This window comes from Musa acuminata, chromosome BXJ3-4, assembly GCF_036884655.1.
Source record: "Musa acuminata AAA Group cultivar baxijiao chromosome BXJ3-4, Cavendish_Baxijiao_AAA, whole genome shotgun sequence".
Classification (NCBI taxonomy): domain Eukaryota; kingdom Viridiplantae; phylum Streptophyta; class Magnoliopsida; order Zingiberales; family Musaceae; genus Musa; species Musa acuminata.
The window spans coordinates 29,596,509-29,610,219 of record NC_088352.1 but is presented as its reverse complement, the minus strand read 5'-3'; the positions used below and the strand labels follow the sequence as shown (position 1 = coordinate 29,610,219).

Sequence of the window (13,711 nt, the reverse complement as noted above, 5' to 3'; positions counted from 1 at the left end):
TTTTTATTCTTGTTTTAAAAACTTTTTAATCTCTATTGTGAGAAGTTCAAGTTCACCATCACTTGAGCTTTCGCTCGAGTGGTCTTCTTTTGTTCTAAGTGCAAAATCCTTCTTGTTCTTTGGAAGGTTGTTCTCAAGTTCGTTATATGCCACATTGGTCATTTCGTAGGTTATCAATAACCCGATAAGTTCTTCGATCAAAAAAGTATTCAAATCCTTGGCTTCTTGAATGACCGTTATTTTAGGATCCCAAGTTTTAGAAAGAGATCGTAAAATTTTGTTCGCATGTTCAAGGTTTGAAAAACTTTTACCAAGAGTTTTTAGACTATTGACGACATCCGTAAAACGGTTATACATGTCTTCAATAGTCTCACTTGGCTTCATTCGAAAAAGTTCAAAATCATGCATCAAAAGATTTATCTTAGAATCTTTTACCTATTAGTGCATTCGTGTGTGATTTCAAGAGTGTGCCAAATATCGAAAGCCGTTTCATATATAGAAATTCGATTGAATTCATTTTTGTCTAAGGCGCAAAATAGAGTATTAGATTAGAAGACATTTTAAAATTATTTAAAGAAAAAGTTTTCTTCTCCAAATCATTCCATTCTTTTATTGGATTAGAAGATATTTTAAAATTATTTTCGATAATATTCCATAAATTCAAATCTATAGAAAGCAAGAAAACTCTCATCCGAGTTTTCCAATAAGTGTAGTCCATCCTATTAAACATGGGAGGAAAAATAATTGAAAAGCCCTCTTGAAAGCCGAAAAGAGCTATTTCTCTTGGGTGTTAAACCAAGCGAGAAATAACGTGGCTCTGAAACCAATTGTTAGGAACGAGTCAGCACTGAGAAGGGGGGGAGGTGTGAATTAGTGTAGCAGATAGAATCACCGTCGATTCAAAAATCTTTCGTTCGTTGAAACTAATTTCGGAAAGATGTTAACTTGAAATACGTTCGAAAGGGTGTGCAGCAAAAGTAACGAGGAAGTAAAGCGGTTTGTAATAAAGATAAATAGCAAAACAGAAATGCAAACCGTTTTATAGTAGTTCGATCATCGTGACCTACATCTACTTCGTCGATTCCCCTTCTGTCAAGGCCACCAACATCCACTGATGATCTTCTTTCAACGAGCAAAGATCAACTGCCCTTTTACACCCCTCTTCTTATTTTCACATGTTTATGAGTCAACCTTTTACAAGCACTCACTCCTCCTTAAATAGAATTTTAAACTTGAAATTAGAGGAGGGATTCTCTCAAGTGATTTCTATAGTATTTTCTTACTTTTAAGCTCTCTAGGCTTATGTCCATTAACCAGGGATGAGAGGGGTATTTATAGGCCTAAAGTGGATTCAAACTTGGAGCCTAAAAATGTCTCATCCCGGGTCCTCTGGGTACTGGCCGTATCACCACCTGTGCTTTCTGACACTGGGCGGTACCATCGCCCAGACCGACGATACCACCGCTTGACATAGTCTCGGAGACTGTGCCATGACGGTGCCACTTGTTTGGTCATTATTTGGGCCTTTTATTGGGCCAACACAGTTCATACATCGGCCCAACTAGCCCTTAATTGGGTTGGCTCAATTCCAATCCCAATTATGTGCTAACTATGAATTCTAAGGCATACTCTAAGTAAATCCGTTCCAGTTAGTCTTGGTTTCTTCCGGCGAGCTTCCGGTGATCTTCTAGCGAAATTCCGACGATCTCTCGACAATGTTCTAGCGGACTCCCAACAAACTCCTGGACTTCACGATGATGTTCTTGGCGAATTCCGACGAGCTTCTTCGGCAAGCTTCTCGACTTCTTGATCAATTCCGGTAGAACTTTCGACGAACGTCCGGACTTCTGACAAACTCTCGAACTCCTGACGAACTCTCAACGAACTCTTGTTCTCGACTGCGGGACTTCATTTTGCTTCATGCCTTGATCACCATCGTAGTTAATCCTGCACAATTAAAACCAACTTTGATATAGATAATTATTATAAAGCTTGAATCATGTTGTCCGGCATGTCATTGGTTCATCGACGCTTCGTCCGATTCTTCGGCGCATCATCCTTTCTTGTGGCCTATTGCCCAATCAACCGGTTGTCCTCTGAAACTCCGATATCCTTGGCGTAATTTTTGCTCTTCTTGGGCCGAGCCTTCTGTCGATACGTCGGTCGATCCTCTGGCTCAACGTCCAATCTTCTAACATGTTCTATTCCGGCCCAACATGATTCTTCCTACTTTAATTGTCTCTCCCTGATTGAAGCTTCCTGCATCACTCAAAATGTAGATCAAATCATAAACACTCTCAATTGGTTTCATCATCAAAATCCTAGATTCAACAAAAGTAATACAACTTTTTTATACAAAATTAAGATGCATTTGCTGGTACATGAAGCATACAATGAAATTATTTTGCATGGATTGTGATCAAATTTGCCTAAGCCTATTTTGATAATTTAGATTTTGAATGTTCCATACAATGAAATCATCTTCTTTCAGTATATTCCATACATGGATTCAACAATGCTGTAATAACAAAATGAGTGAGCATCAGGGTGCATGTCAACAAAGACAAAAATGAACAAAAGCATCAAAACATGGGCTTAAACCTAACACTTATCATTTGTATACTAGTCAGAAAAACATTAAATGTCTCAATAAAAGATTTTATAAACTCGAACTTGTGATTTGTCATCATTGTATCGAAGTATGGTACTCCATGAAAAAAGAAATGATACTTTTTTGGGAAAAGTAAAAGTAGCAATGTCTCCCTGATCTTATATCATAAGATGCTTCAATGACAGTCGAAGTGCTCAATAGAAAAAAAATACTTCGTTAGCGATCTTCCGAACATCGCGGATCGCTTCGGCTTCAGCTTCAGCTTTATCAATGTATTGCATGTGCCAACTAAGCATTCTGTGAATGTATTGCAAGGTCATCATAGGGTCAGGTATCAATGTATTTCATCTTCCTTTTTCCTCTTTACAGAAAAAGAAGAAGACTAGAGTATCAGAGTCAGATCACTTTGAGTTTTGATGAAGAATGAGCAGAATAGAGGCAAGAAAGAAGACACCCCTTTAATTTATAGATCACGGGGATTAACGAATCCAGGACAGGTAATGCTACTCGTGGAATTGAAGCGTATAAAGCAGCATTATGTTACAGCAACATGATTCGATCCTTATCTGATTCGCCGTGTCTGAGAGTGCAGGCTTGATCGATATGATCGGAGCAAGGGATGGTGGCGGCGGTGCGTGGAGGAGGCCTCATACACGTAAAGAGAACTGCGAAGAAGCCGCCCCTCGGCTTCCTCGCCGGCGAAGCGACAACCGGTTGGACATGCGGTGGGACGGCAGCGGCCGTGGAATCGATGCAGGGCGTGGGCTCAGTCGCTGGCGCGGCGGCTTCGTCGAACTCCGTTGCGGCGTTCCATATTTGGCCCGATGACCCTTGCCTTCGGAACGACACCGCTGATCGCTGCAGCCTCGACATTCTCCTTCTCGTTCTTGTTCGTCTTCGGTTTTCGTTACGCGTGGGTTGGAGGGATCATTACGGAGATTTTTGTGTCACGCTTGGAGAGCCGCGAGGGCTGTTGCTGCTTCAACCGTAAATGTTCTAATGATAGCAGAGAGAAACGGATACCTACGGATAATTTTGTGCAGTCTATATATATATATATATATATATATATATATATAAGCTTTATTATCAGCTGAAAGTTTTATAATGATGCACTCAATTCACATAAAATATAAACTGTGCGAGATACAGCACACAAAATTTCACCAAATAGTCCAGATATAATCAATCAGAAGGTAGCGTTGCAGAAGAACATTGCATATGAATCATTCACTTTGAGTATTAGGTTCTTTAATCATGACATGGTGTGATCCATCTAAGTCTCCATATCCGAGAGAGAGACAAGATGGTGGTGATATGACAAGTAGATCATTGAGGTGATGTCCTAACAAATCTGTGCACAAAGGCAAAAGGACGGGACAAATTTTTGCCCCCACATCATTTTTTTTTTTTTATTTAATCTGTGGTTTCTTTCCATCCTTCTTTTATTATTTCTTTCTTTTTCTTTTAATTACTGGGTACACATATGGCCCTTTTATCTTTTCATTATCATATATCATATGTTTTCAAAAATCATATAAATATGACAATATTCAAATATTCTCATCTTAAGCAAAATAAGCATTCCTCGTCCTATACGAGCCTATAAGATAATTATTATCATCTTATCTCTAAGAAGAAGAATAAGACTTATTAATATCAAAATTTGATCCATATCACAAAATTAAGCATCCATTTAGGATGCGAATGTTCTCTTAAAATGACTTCGCTTGATACAAGCCCCTCGTGTCATAAACATCATATGCAAAACTAATCTAAAGAGCATACTCAACACGATCATTCTAATACCCAAATCAATTTGAGGTTAAAATAAAGTTTTGAATGTTAAATCATTTCTCAAAAACTCTTATTTATAAAATGGTGAGAAAATATTTTTAAAATTATAAATATTTTAAAGAGTATTTTCTCTCCGGTGTTGACTTGGTCGATTCGGCTTTGCACGTTGAATCTAGATTGAGCCAAAAATATTAACCATATGATATGTAGAATAAAGGGATTAGTAATTCGATTCTCTTTTGTAAACATCAAGTCTTATTTTAAATAATATTATATATATATATATATATATTCCCAGCTTACTCCATGGATGATTAGGACAAGTGTTACATTTCTCTTTTTGAAGTCTTCAATTTTATAGTTAAATTTTTATTTTAAAAAAATATTTTATAGTTAATTTTTATTTCTTTCTTTCAAGTCTTAAAATTTTCATGAGTTATTTTTCACTTGGTATGTCGAGAAACCATTGGAGAAGGACCCTCATATGTGCATTCTTGATGACTCCCCTTTCAGGTCAGAGTTGACACGATCTATACATCGGAAACTTCCATATCAAGTTTTCTTTCTTTCACACATATTTACTTAAACGCTAAGGTTAGATCGAATTTGATCACCGCCTTGTGATTTAGTGATTTTGACTCATAATTGATGTAAAATATATTAAGTATTTGTGGCGTTTAAGACATACAATCAAAATTTTCTAGATGAGGATTCTAAACTTAATCATCAAGATTAAGGATTGAAAGCCTCATCTGATAATTTCTTGAAGATGTTATTAACTAGCCTAACTAATAAAAATCATATAATCAAATCTTATATTCATCATTTATTTTTATATAAAAAAAAAACTCTAAGATGTCGATCAATAATTAATTGCCAAAAACAAAAAAATGTCTCATCCTCCTACTCAATGAGGCAAATCTTATACTAGCTAAGACTCTCTCTCTCTCTCTCTCTCTCTCTCTCTCTCTCTTCACATCTTCATACATGAAACTACAGTAGACTATGGATTGCTACTTAATTAATTCTAGAGTTCACATGATATTTACTAACTTGGAGTCAGAGTCGAGGATAAGATCCAAACTTGTGGGCCAGAGACTTAATGATTCGTGCTGGTCCGACTCAGTGATGTGATAGAATAATAAAGATGACCGCGTGCGTCTCCATCGAGACACATGATAGAAGAAAATTAATGCAAGAATAATTGAGAGAGCCTCCATGGATGAAGAATAAAAGCGAGCAGAAAAGGGAATAAAAATCATCATTTGGATGAATCATAAAAATATTATCTATCTTTCCGATAATTATGTGGCATGATAAAACATTGTTCTTCAAGAAAATATTCACTTTGCATGAACTATAATTCTCTTCTTCTTGTCAGCCTCCCACCCATATCTCGTGTTCCAATTGATTGATTGTCCACTCGTGGGACCCTCAATTATTATTCTGATGAGAGAAACAAATGGCGTCTACATTGCTCTTACGTAGACAAAGAAACCAAATGACCTCGCTTTTTGACATTTATTAAGGTATAGTTTTGCTTTCTTCGTCGTGTGAGATGTGACAAACAAGATTGATTTATTTGGACATTGGAGATATGGGAGAAGAATTATGAATCATCCTTCCCATCTCATCTCACATTTTAAATGTTGATGATTCACGTAAATCCTCCGATCCTTCACCATCATGTATGACACGTTTAAATGGACGATCGAGATGGGAAATGTAGTTATATTAAATACTCATTGTTGTCCCATGCTAAACAAAATAATATCATTTATTTGCGTTGTTACTTTTTTGGTCCTAAAACCTATTTATGTTGTTTGATTAGTAAAACATTTGATTTTTCTAACATTTTACGAGTTTCTTAGTCTATATAAATACGAGAGATATTAGGAATTCGAATATAGATTTGATAAAGAGACAAAAGGTCATGAATTTTATTCGTCGAAGAAATTACTCTAATTATTATGAACCCCAACTATAAAAAGAATAATTGACTTTCACTAATGAGAAAAATCCAGATATTATAAATTTGATTTCATATTTAGTCCCAACCATTTCATATATGTTTCAGACACGATCATAAATTATATATTTTTATGAGTTTCGATTAATCTTTAGATAGAGAGCAAAAGTAATTAGTCATTTTAAATTTATTTTTTTCAATAACTATAACCAATATTTTATATTATGATCAAAATAGATGAATGATTTTTAAAATTAGAGGAGATTTAAATAGGGTATCATCAGGTGGCAATGGAACCTCACATTTAAGTTATTTTATCTGTTCTTTTGGTTCCAACATCATTTTTGAGATTTAAATATATTAGAAGGATTTTGGATACATATGGAAAGAGAAAAAAAAAAGGAGTGAATTTTTTTCTGATAATGAAAAATAAATACATATATAATGGCTAATGTATGCATGCTCATATTTTTGCATTTACCAATAACACAATATGAAATTTTTCACAAAAGGAGGATATTTCGGATGATTTTTTTTTTTTTTTTTTGGGTGGTATAATATGGTACTATGATAATTATTTCTTATTATTTTTGTATTTTTATTTTATTTATTTCATACAAACATTTGATAGAAAAATAAAATTGCAAGCAACCAACCACACTACGAAGTCCAGTGGTAAAATTGGCATTTTCATATTAACGGAAAATGGAAAGAAGAATGTTCATATTTTCGCATTTTCCAGTGAAACAAAATGAAAATTTTCAAGCAGGAGGAGGACATTTTGGATGAGTTTCTTTTTTCTGTATATTGGGAATAATAATTATTATTTCAAAGAAAAAAAAAACATTTGATTAGAAAAGAAATTATACCGGGAAAATAAAATAAATTCCAAGCTAACCAACAACGCACACTTTAAAAATGGAGGGGTAAAATTGGACATTCAGATACGGAAAGCTCCGCGAACGGCGTCGAATTATCTATTAAGGGGACAGATTGGCATTCGTTCCTGTGAAGCGCCCTTCCTTCCCAAGTCGTCGGCCGAAGACCATCCATGGCGATCTCCCTCCGCCTCCTCCTCCCCCTTCTCCTCCTCCTCCACCTCTTACACTTCTCGGCCTCCTCGTCCTCGGGGGTGCACGACGTCCTCAAGGATCACGGCCTCCCCAAGGGCCTCATCCCGCACTCCGCCAAGGACTACTCGCTCGCCGACGACGGCCAGTTCGTGGTGCATCTCAAGGCCCCCTGCTACGTCCAGTTCTCCGATCTCGTCTACTACGACCAGACCATCACGGGCAAGCTCTCCTACGGCGCCATCACCGACCTCGACGGCATCCAGGTCAAGAAGCTCTTCGTCTGGTTCCCTGTCTCGGCCGTCAAGGCCCACCCGGAATCCAAGACCATCGAGTTCAAGGTGGGGTTCCTCTCTCAGTCGTTTCCCCTTAAGGAGTTCAAGGACGTTCCCGATTGCGAGAAGAAGACGACGGCCTCCTGCCGTGGCGCCACCGGCTTCTCCCCTGAGGAATTGCTTCCGGTTGCTGCGGTACAACAACCGTTTCCCTTATCTTCTGCCAGTTTAGTAGATGTGTCGTACAGTTCTATTGCTAATTTAAAGATGAGATCCATAGGAAAGGAGTCGGCTTAGGGGGGTTTTAATAGAGAAATAGGTGATCTGATTTGAAATAAGGCAAGCCTTTTCCTCTCTATGTAACTTGAGAGACTGAGAAAGTAGACTCCTGCATCTTCTTAAATTGGTCTGTTTGGCTTGCTAATCCTTTTCCCCCTTTTCCCCTCCCTATTTAGGGTGTGCTTTAAGCATTCAAACTCGCCTTAGTTCACCAGCATCCACTAGTGTTTGCTATGGTAGATTTAATATTTATGCCAGGAGTCACTATTAACGTTGACATCATCTCTATTCTTTTCTATAAAACCGCATCGCTAGAATAGAAACATAGTAGAAAATTACCAATCGATCAAAGTTGCCAACCTTCAGCAACTCTAAAGTGAGGAGCTCAATCGAAATTAGCTCTTAGGGCTTAGTGGATAAGACTTTGACTGCAGCTGAAGAGTCTGGTTTATCAGTTAAAGAAGCAGGCAAATCAGCTTATTTGGTTGGGTCCTTTCTTTTAATTTTTCAACCAAAAAAAAAATTATAGATTAAAACTAGACAAGTCTGATACACCCATTACCGTTCCTGTCACTGCAAACCAAAAAGACGAGGTCTGGACGAAGATCTACCCGCCCGTTACAGTCCAAAGAGGAGTTTCTAGCTAAGTCAACACACCAGTTAACAGAGCAAATGCCTTCTCGCCAAGTATGGACGAAGGAGCAATCCAAAAATCGTGTTGTTAGGGTGTGAATGTTTTGACGCACCACAGCAATGCTCCAAGGAGGCGTGGAGTGATTCAAAATAGTATCGATAATAACTTTGGAGTCAGATTCCACGATCAAGTGAGTGATCCCCAGGTCCAGAGCCTTCTGCATTCCCTCCTTAATAACCCACACTTTACACAGCAAGCCATTGCTCCCTTTCGACCTCATGCAGCCACAAAACACACAAGCAGCATCAGAGTTCCTTAAAATAAACCCGCAGCCTCCCATCTGATTTCGATCTCCAAGAACGATCACAATTAAGCTTAAAGAGCCCTCTAGCTGGTGGAGTCCATTTAACAAGGATCTGCTCTATCCTATCATGCCTTACCCCACAAAGTTCCATTCTTGAAATCTTCAGCTGTCTCTTTGTGATAAATTTGGCTGATTTGGTCTCTTTGTCGGAAGCACTGCTCTTTCCTGTACATGTAGCACATGTTAGAACGGTTGGGTTTTAACTGGTTTACATAATTATGCTTATGTGAGCCATCAAGAAAGTGCATTGCATTTTGTTACCGCTTTACAAACAATCAGTATTAAATGTGGAGGTCTTTGATGCTCTCTCTCTCTTTTGAGTTTGCTGCATACTGAGATGTAAGTTATTCATGAATTAAGGCAATGTAACATTAATCATATAGCAACTTTACAATATGCTAACCCATAATGCTGGACTCACCTATAAAAGTGAGTTGTAATTTAAACTAAGTTTTTCATGTGATTGATCAGCATCTATGTGGCCTAGAAAATTAATCATATAGGGAATTAACAATATGCTAACAAAAATGCTGGACTCACCAATAAAGGTGAGTTGTAATTTAACCTAATTTTTCCGTGTGATTGATCGGCATTTAGAAAATATATCTCGACTTTTTCATACTTTTGTTTTTTGTTCTTGGGAGGGGGGGGGGGCATCGGCATATATTTAAGCATTTTACATTAAACAGCAGCATCTGTTTCAATGAAGAGGTGAGATTGGGCCATAACTTCACTTCTCATTGTTGGCAGAAGGTGTTCTTATGTTGTTTCTCTGTATTTTATGTAATTAATAGCTGACTAATTCAGGTCTTTTGATGCTTACTTGTGATGCCTATTTTTCTGTCTGTAGATTTTACAATTAAAGTTTGGTGCATCTAAGCTTATGCTGGACAATTGTTGTTACTCCTATTTCCTGTTGGTAATGACTTTTTTTTTTTTTTTGCATCATTTTCAGGTTTAAGCTGGAAGTTGCCATGAAGTTCTAACGATGCAGATTGTTCGGTATGTACAAGCATATGGTTACATGATAAATGGTTTGTATCTATGGAATAAATGGATACTTAGATCTTGAGGTCCAGAGAACCATATTTATATGTTGTCTGTAAAACTATTATCGCATAAAGTGATACAAAACCCTTTTATGTCGGTGATGCTCGATGACTGCATTCTGTGTATGGCAAGGATGTTGCTCGATGACCGAAGGGAGAACAACTTCTTAAAATGGGAATTTTTTGCTAGTAAGATGATTCAGACTAACCATCACTTTCCCTCTCTCTTTAGTTTGTCTTTCTTTTCCTCTGGACTTTTGTTGTGTTTGATTTATAACGTTTCTCCTAGCAAAATAAAAGCTGAGAATATTTCCTTCGTCATGAAACCAAGATTTGTAATTTCATATGTCAGATACTTTATCGGTCAGTATCGGTCCGGGCTACTATATCGGTCGGTGCTGACCTAGCCGGAGCCAATACCATATCTAAAGAGTTTCGGATAAAGAGTTTAAAAAATAAACTTGTCTAGAGCTGTACTGTACGTCTTGTGCTGTCACATTCCATTTTTTCAAAATAAATAATTATTTTAATATTTATAATTATTAAACCAACAAAGAGGAGAGCATGGAGGATTTCTCACTCATGGAAGCGATCATATCATGATAATTTTGAAATTATTAATTAAACAATTTAATCTTATCCCTCAATTATATACATGAACTAGGAATTAGATCTCCATTAGGAACCAACTTGCTAATGGTTTTTAATATTTTAATTTTAATTTTTAATCTTTTAATTTTTAACAAATGAATTATTTATTTGACTGTTACAATATTATTCTCTTCTCATCTTCTTTTCTTTCTCATTCTTTCATACCCTTCTCCACTTTTATCCTCCATCTCACCATCACCTCCGCCCCTTGATCGACCAAGGAATCACCATATGACATAGCAGCAGCTACTGCCAATGCAACCAGATCAAAATGTTGGGGCTGCAAGGATCACCATCAGAAACAAGTATGCTGCTATCATTCGATTACAGCAGACTCACTTGCAAGTTATTTGTTAAACATTTAATACTTTTAGATTATTTCACAGGGAGAAGAAGATAAGGAAAACAAACTTGTCGGTAGAGCCCAATAAAACAAAAAGGGTGTCCAGCGGTAGCTCCGCTGTATTGGCGGTGCTACCGCCAGTATTCCTTATCCAATTACTGCCGGTAACCCGACCCCAATCCCTCTTTTTAAGTTTAGGGCTCACGGGTAGAACTGCCAACTCTCTCCAAACCTCTCTCCTCTTCAGAGCCGACCTCTCACTCCTTTACCCCTCTTCTTCCTGCCTCTAAACCTATCTCACAACATTCTTTTACCCTCTTCCTCTCTTCTCTTCGTAGCCGACCTCTCCCTCCTCTACCCCTCTTCTTCCTCCCTCTAAACCTACCCAACAACATTCTTTCACCCTCTTCCTCCTAAATTTTCTCCTCCTCTCTAAACCTCCCTCTAATCACTCCTCAAGGTCTCTTCTTCCTCTTCTCTCATAAGCCCAGGATTCTCATCCCTCCTCCTTCTACCAGGCTAAGGATCAAGTTAAGAGCATAATCAATCTTCTTGGTGATTAAGAAAGAGGCTTAACTTGGCAAAAGACTAGACTACAAGGGTAACTTCTAAATCTTCTATTTGTTCTCAGTTTATAGTTTGTTATTATTCTTATTTTTGTAATATATGTTGTAGTCATGGCACCTAGAAGATTCTCAAGGGATAAAGAAAAGAGGAGAATAGATGAAACTTATGATACCACACTATTTGATTCCTATGAACATGCTTTAAAATTTTCAACATTTGAATCTAGGAATGTCCACAAAGGAAAGTATGTTGACTTAGAAGATTTGGGTGAACTAGAAACAATCCAATGGTTTGCTAACTTAAATGCTCTTCCGATTCTTCAAATTAGTGAACCTATCTATCCAAGACTAGTTAGAATGTTTTACAATAATTTACATGTAGATGAAAATGATAGGACATCTACTTATCTTCTAGGACATCATATACCTATCACAAATGGTATAATCTGTAACATCTTAGATATTACTAAAAAAGAACAAAATTATTTTTTTCGAGGACAATGGAACATCGAGACCATTGGGGTCACCTATCAGAAGGCCATTAGCACTATTTTTGGAAACCCCAACCTATCTATTGTCCCAAAGAGTTGTGAGCATTTTTTACCATTTAACACTAAGTTGCTTCATCATATCTTGATTAGTATCTTGCTTCCTAAACAACATCATCTGGATGAAGTTAATACTTTGGAAATAAATACCATGTATTGGATTATGACAGGACGTGATTATTGCTTTGGTTATCTCATACGTCAAAACATGATTGATATATCTAGGAAGGATATAATGCTTCCATATGGAGGCCTGATTACCAGACTTTTACATGCACATGACATAACTATCTCACCAGATGAAGAAATCATGAAACTAGATAAATTCAATATCATTAATAGAAATCTATTGAGAAGATTGAGGTGTATTGTAATTAATGAAATATGGACTAGAATACCTAGAAGAATTGATCCTCCTCCACCCAAGCCTGTACCAAACACACCTATACATAGGGGCAGTCATTCTCCTCTTACTAGTCCCTTTGAGGCGATACCTCCAACGGATGTAGCACCTTCTTCATCATATGAGATTATAGCAGCTCGATTGGACCGTTTAGAGCTTCGTCAAGACCAGATTTTGACTGAGATACAGCATATTCATCGGTGTCTTGATATCTTTAATGCACACTTTCATACTTTATTTAGACTTTTTGGATTGCCAAAATCCGAGTAGATATTTCTCCCTTTTATTGATGAGAAAGTGGGAGAAGTAGTAACTATGCTTGTCTTTACCTTTTGATGAAGTAGTACTTTTTTTATATTAAATTAGAAAAATTATGTTATGGCATATTTAACTTATGATGTTTTTAACTTATGGTGATGTCTTATGATACTGTTTAACTAAAATTATGCCTCTGATTTTTACTATTGAAAATCACTAAATTTATGATCAATATTATTTGAATTTAAATTCAAGACTAGCACTAAATGGTTATTATTTTGAATTTTAGTTCATTATATTTTAAGATGACATATAGATAAAGGGAGCTTGGTTAAGAATCTATCATCAATTAGTTATCATCATAAAAAAGAAAGAGATTGTTGATTCTTGAATTTTGATGATAAAATTAATTGATGAGTTTATTGGACTAAATATGTTTTTGAGATAAGTGACATGGGAAATATTTTGCTCACAGACTTAGATCATCGAAGAGCCAACTATCAAGAGTCCGGCATTGCGTCGAAAAATTATCATGCCAAAAATTAGACGTGAGTTGAAGGATTAGTCGACGTGCCGAAGATCGGACTTTGTATTATAGGTTTGGGTATCATGCCGAAAGGATCGAATATTGCGTCGGAAGATCGGATGTCGTAGGAAAGTCGACATGTCGGTGGAATGAGCAATATATCGAAGGAAAGGGTGATCTACCGAAGGTTCGAATGAAGTGTCGAAAGATCAGTTGACATGCCGAAAGAGTGTACAATGTGCCAAAAGATCAATAAATGTGCAGGATATGTGGATGATTTATCAAAGTCTTGATTGATATTATTTTGGATCAATTTAAGTTGGCATTGGGTCGAAACAATATCAACTTGTCAAGAAAACCATTAGGCT

General features: G+C 36.9%; 1 protein-coding gene and 1 long non-coding RNA gene across 2 annotated transcripts; both read left to right on the top strand.

Annotated features, from left to right (window-relative positions):
• The first annotated feature begins 7,377 nt into the window (after window positions 1-7,377).
• LOC135634606 (uncharacterized) lies at window positions 7,378-10,150 on the top strand. The gene is made up of 2 exons (XM_065145021.1): window positions 7,378-7,917; window positions 9,955-10,150. Exons 1-2 carry the CDS (start codon window positions 7,429-7,431, stop codon window positions 9,958-9,960), a joined length of 495 nt encoding a protein of 164 aa, XP_065001093.1. The 5' UTR covers window positions 7,378-7,428; the 3' UTR covers window positions 9,961-10,150.
• A 1,021-nt stretch (window positions 10,151-11,171) lies between these two features.
• LOC108952538 (uncharacterized) lies at window positions 11,172-12,954 on the top strand. The gene is made up of 2 exons (XR_010496218.1): window positions 11,172-11,643; window positions 11,718-12,954. It is a non-coding gene; the product is annotated as an uncharacterized LOC108952538 (long non-coding RNA).
• The last annotated feature ends 757 nt before the right edge of the window (window positions 12,955-13,711 follow it).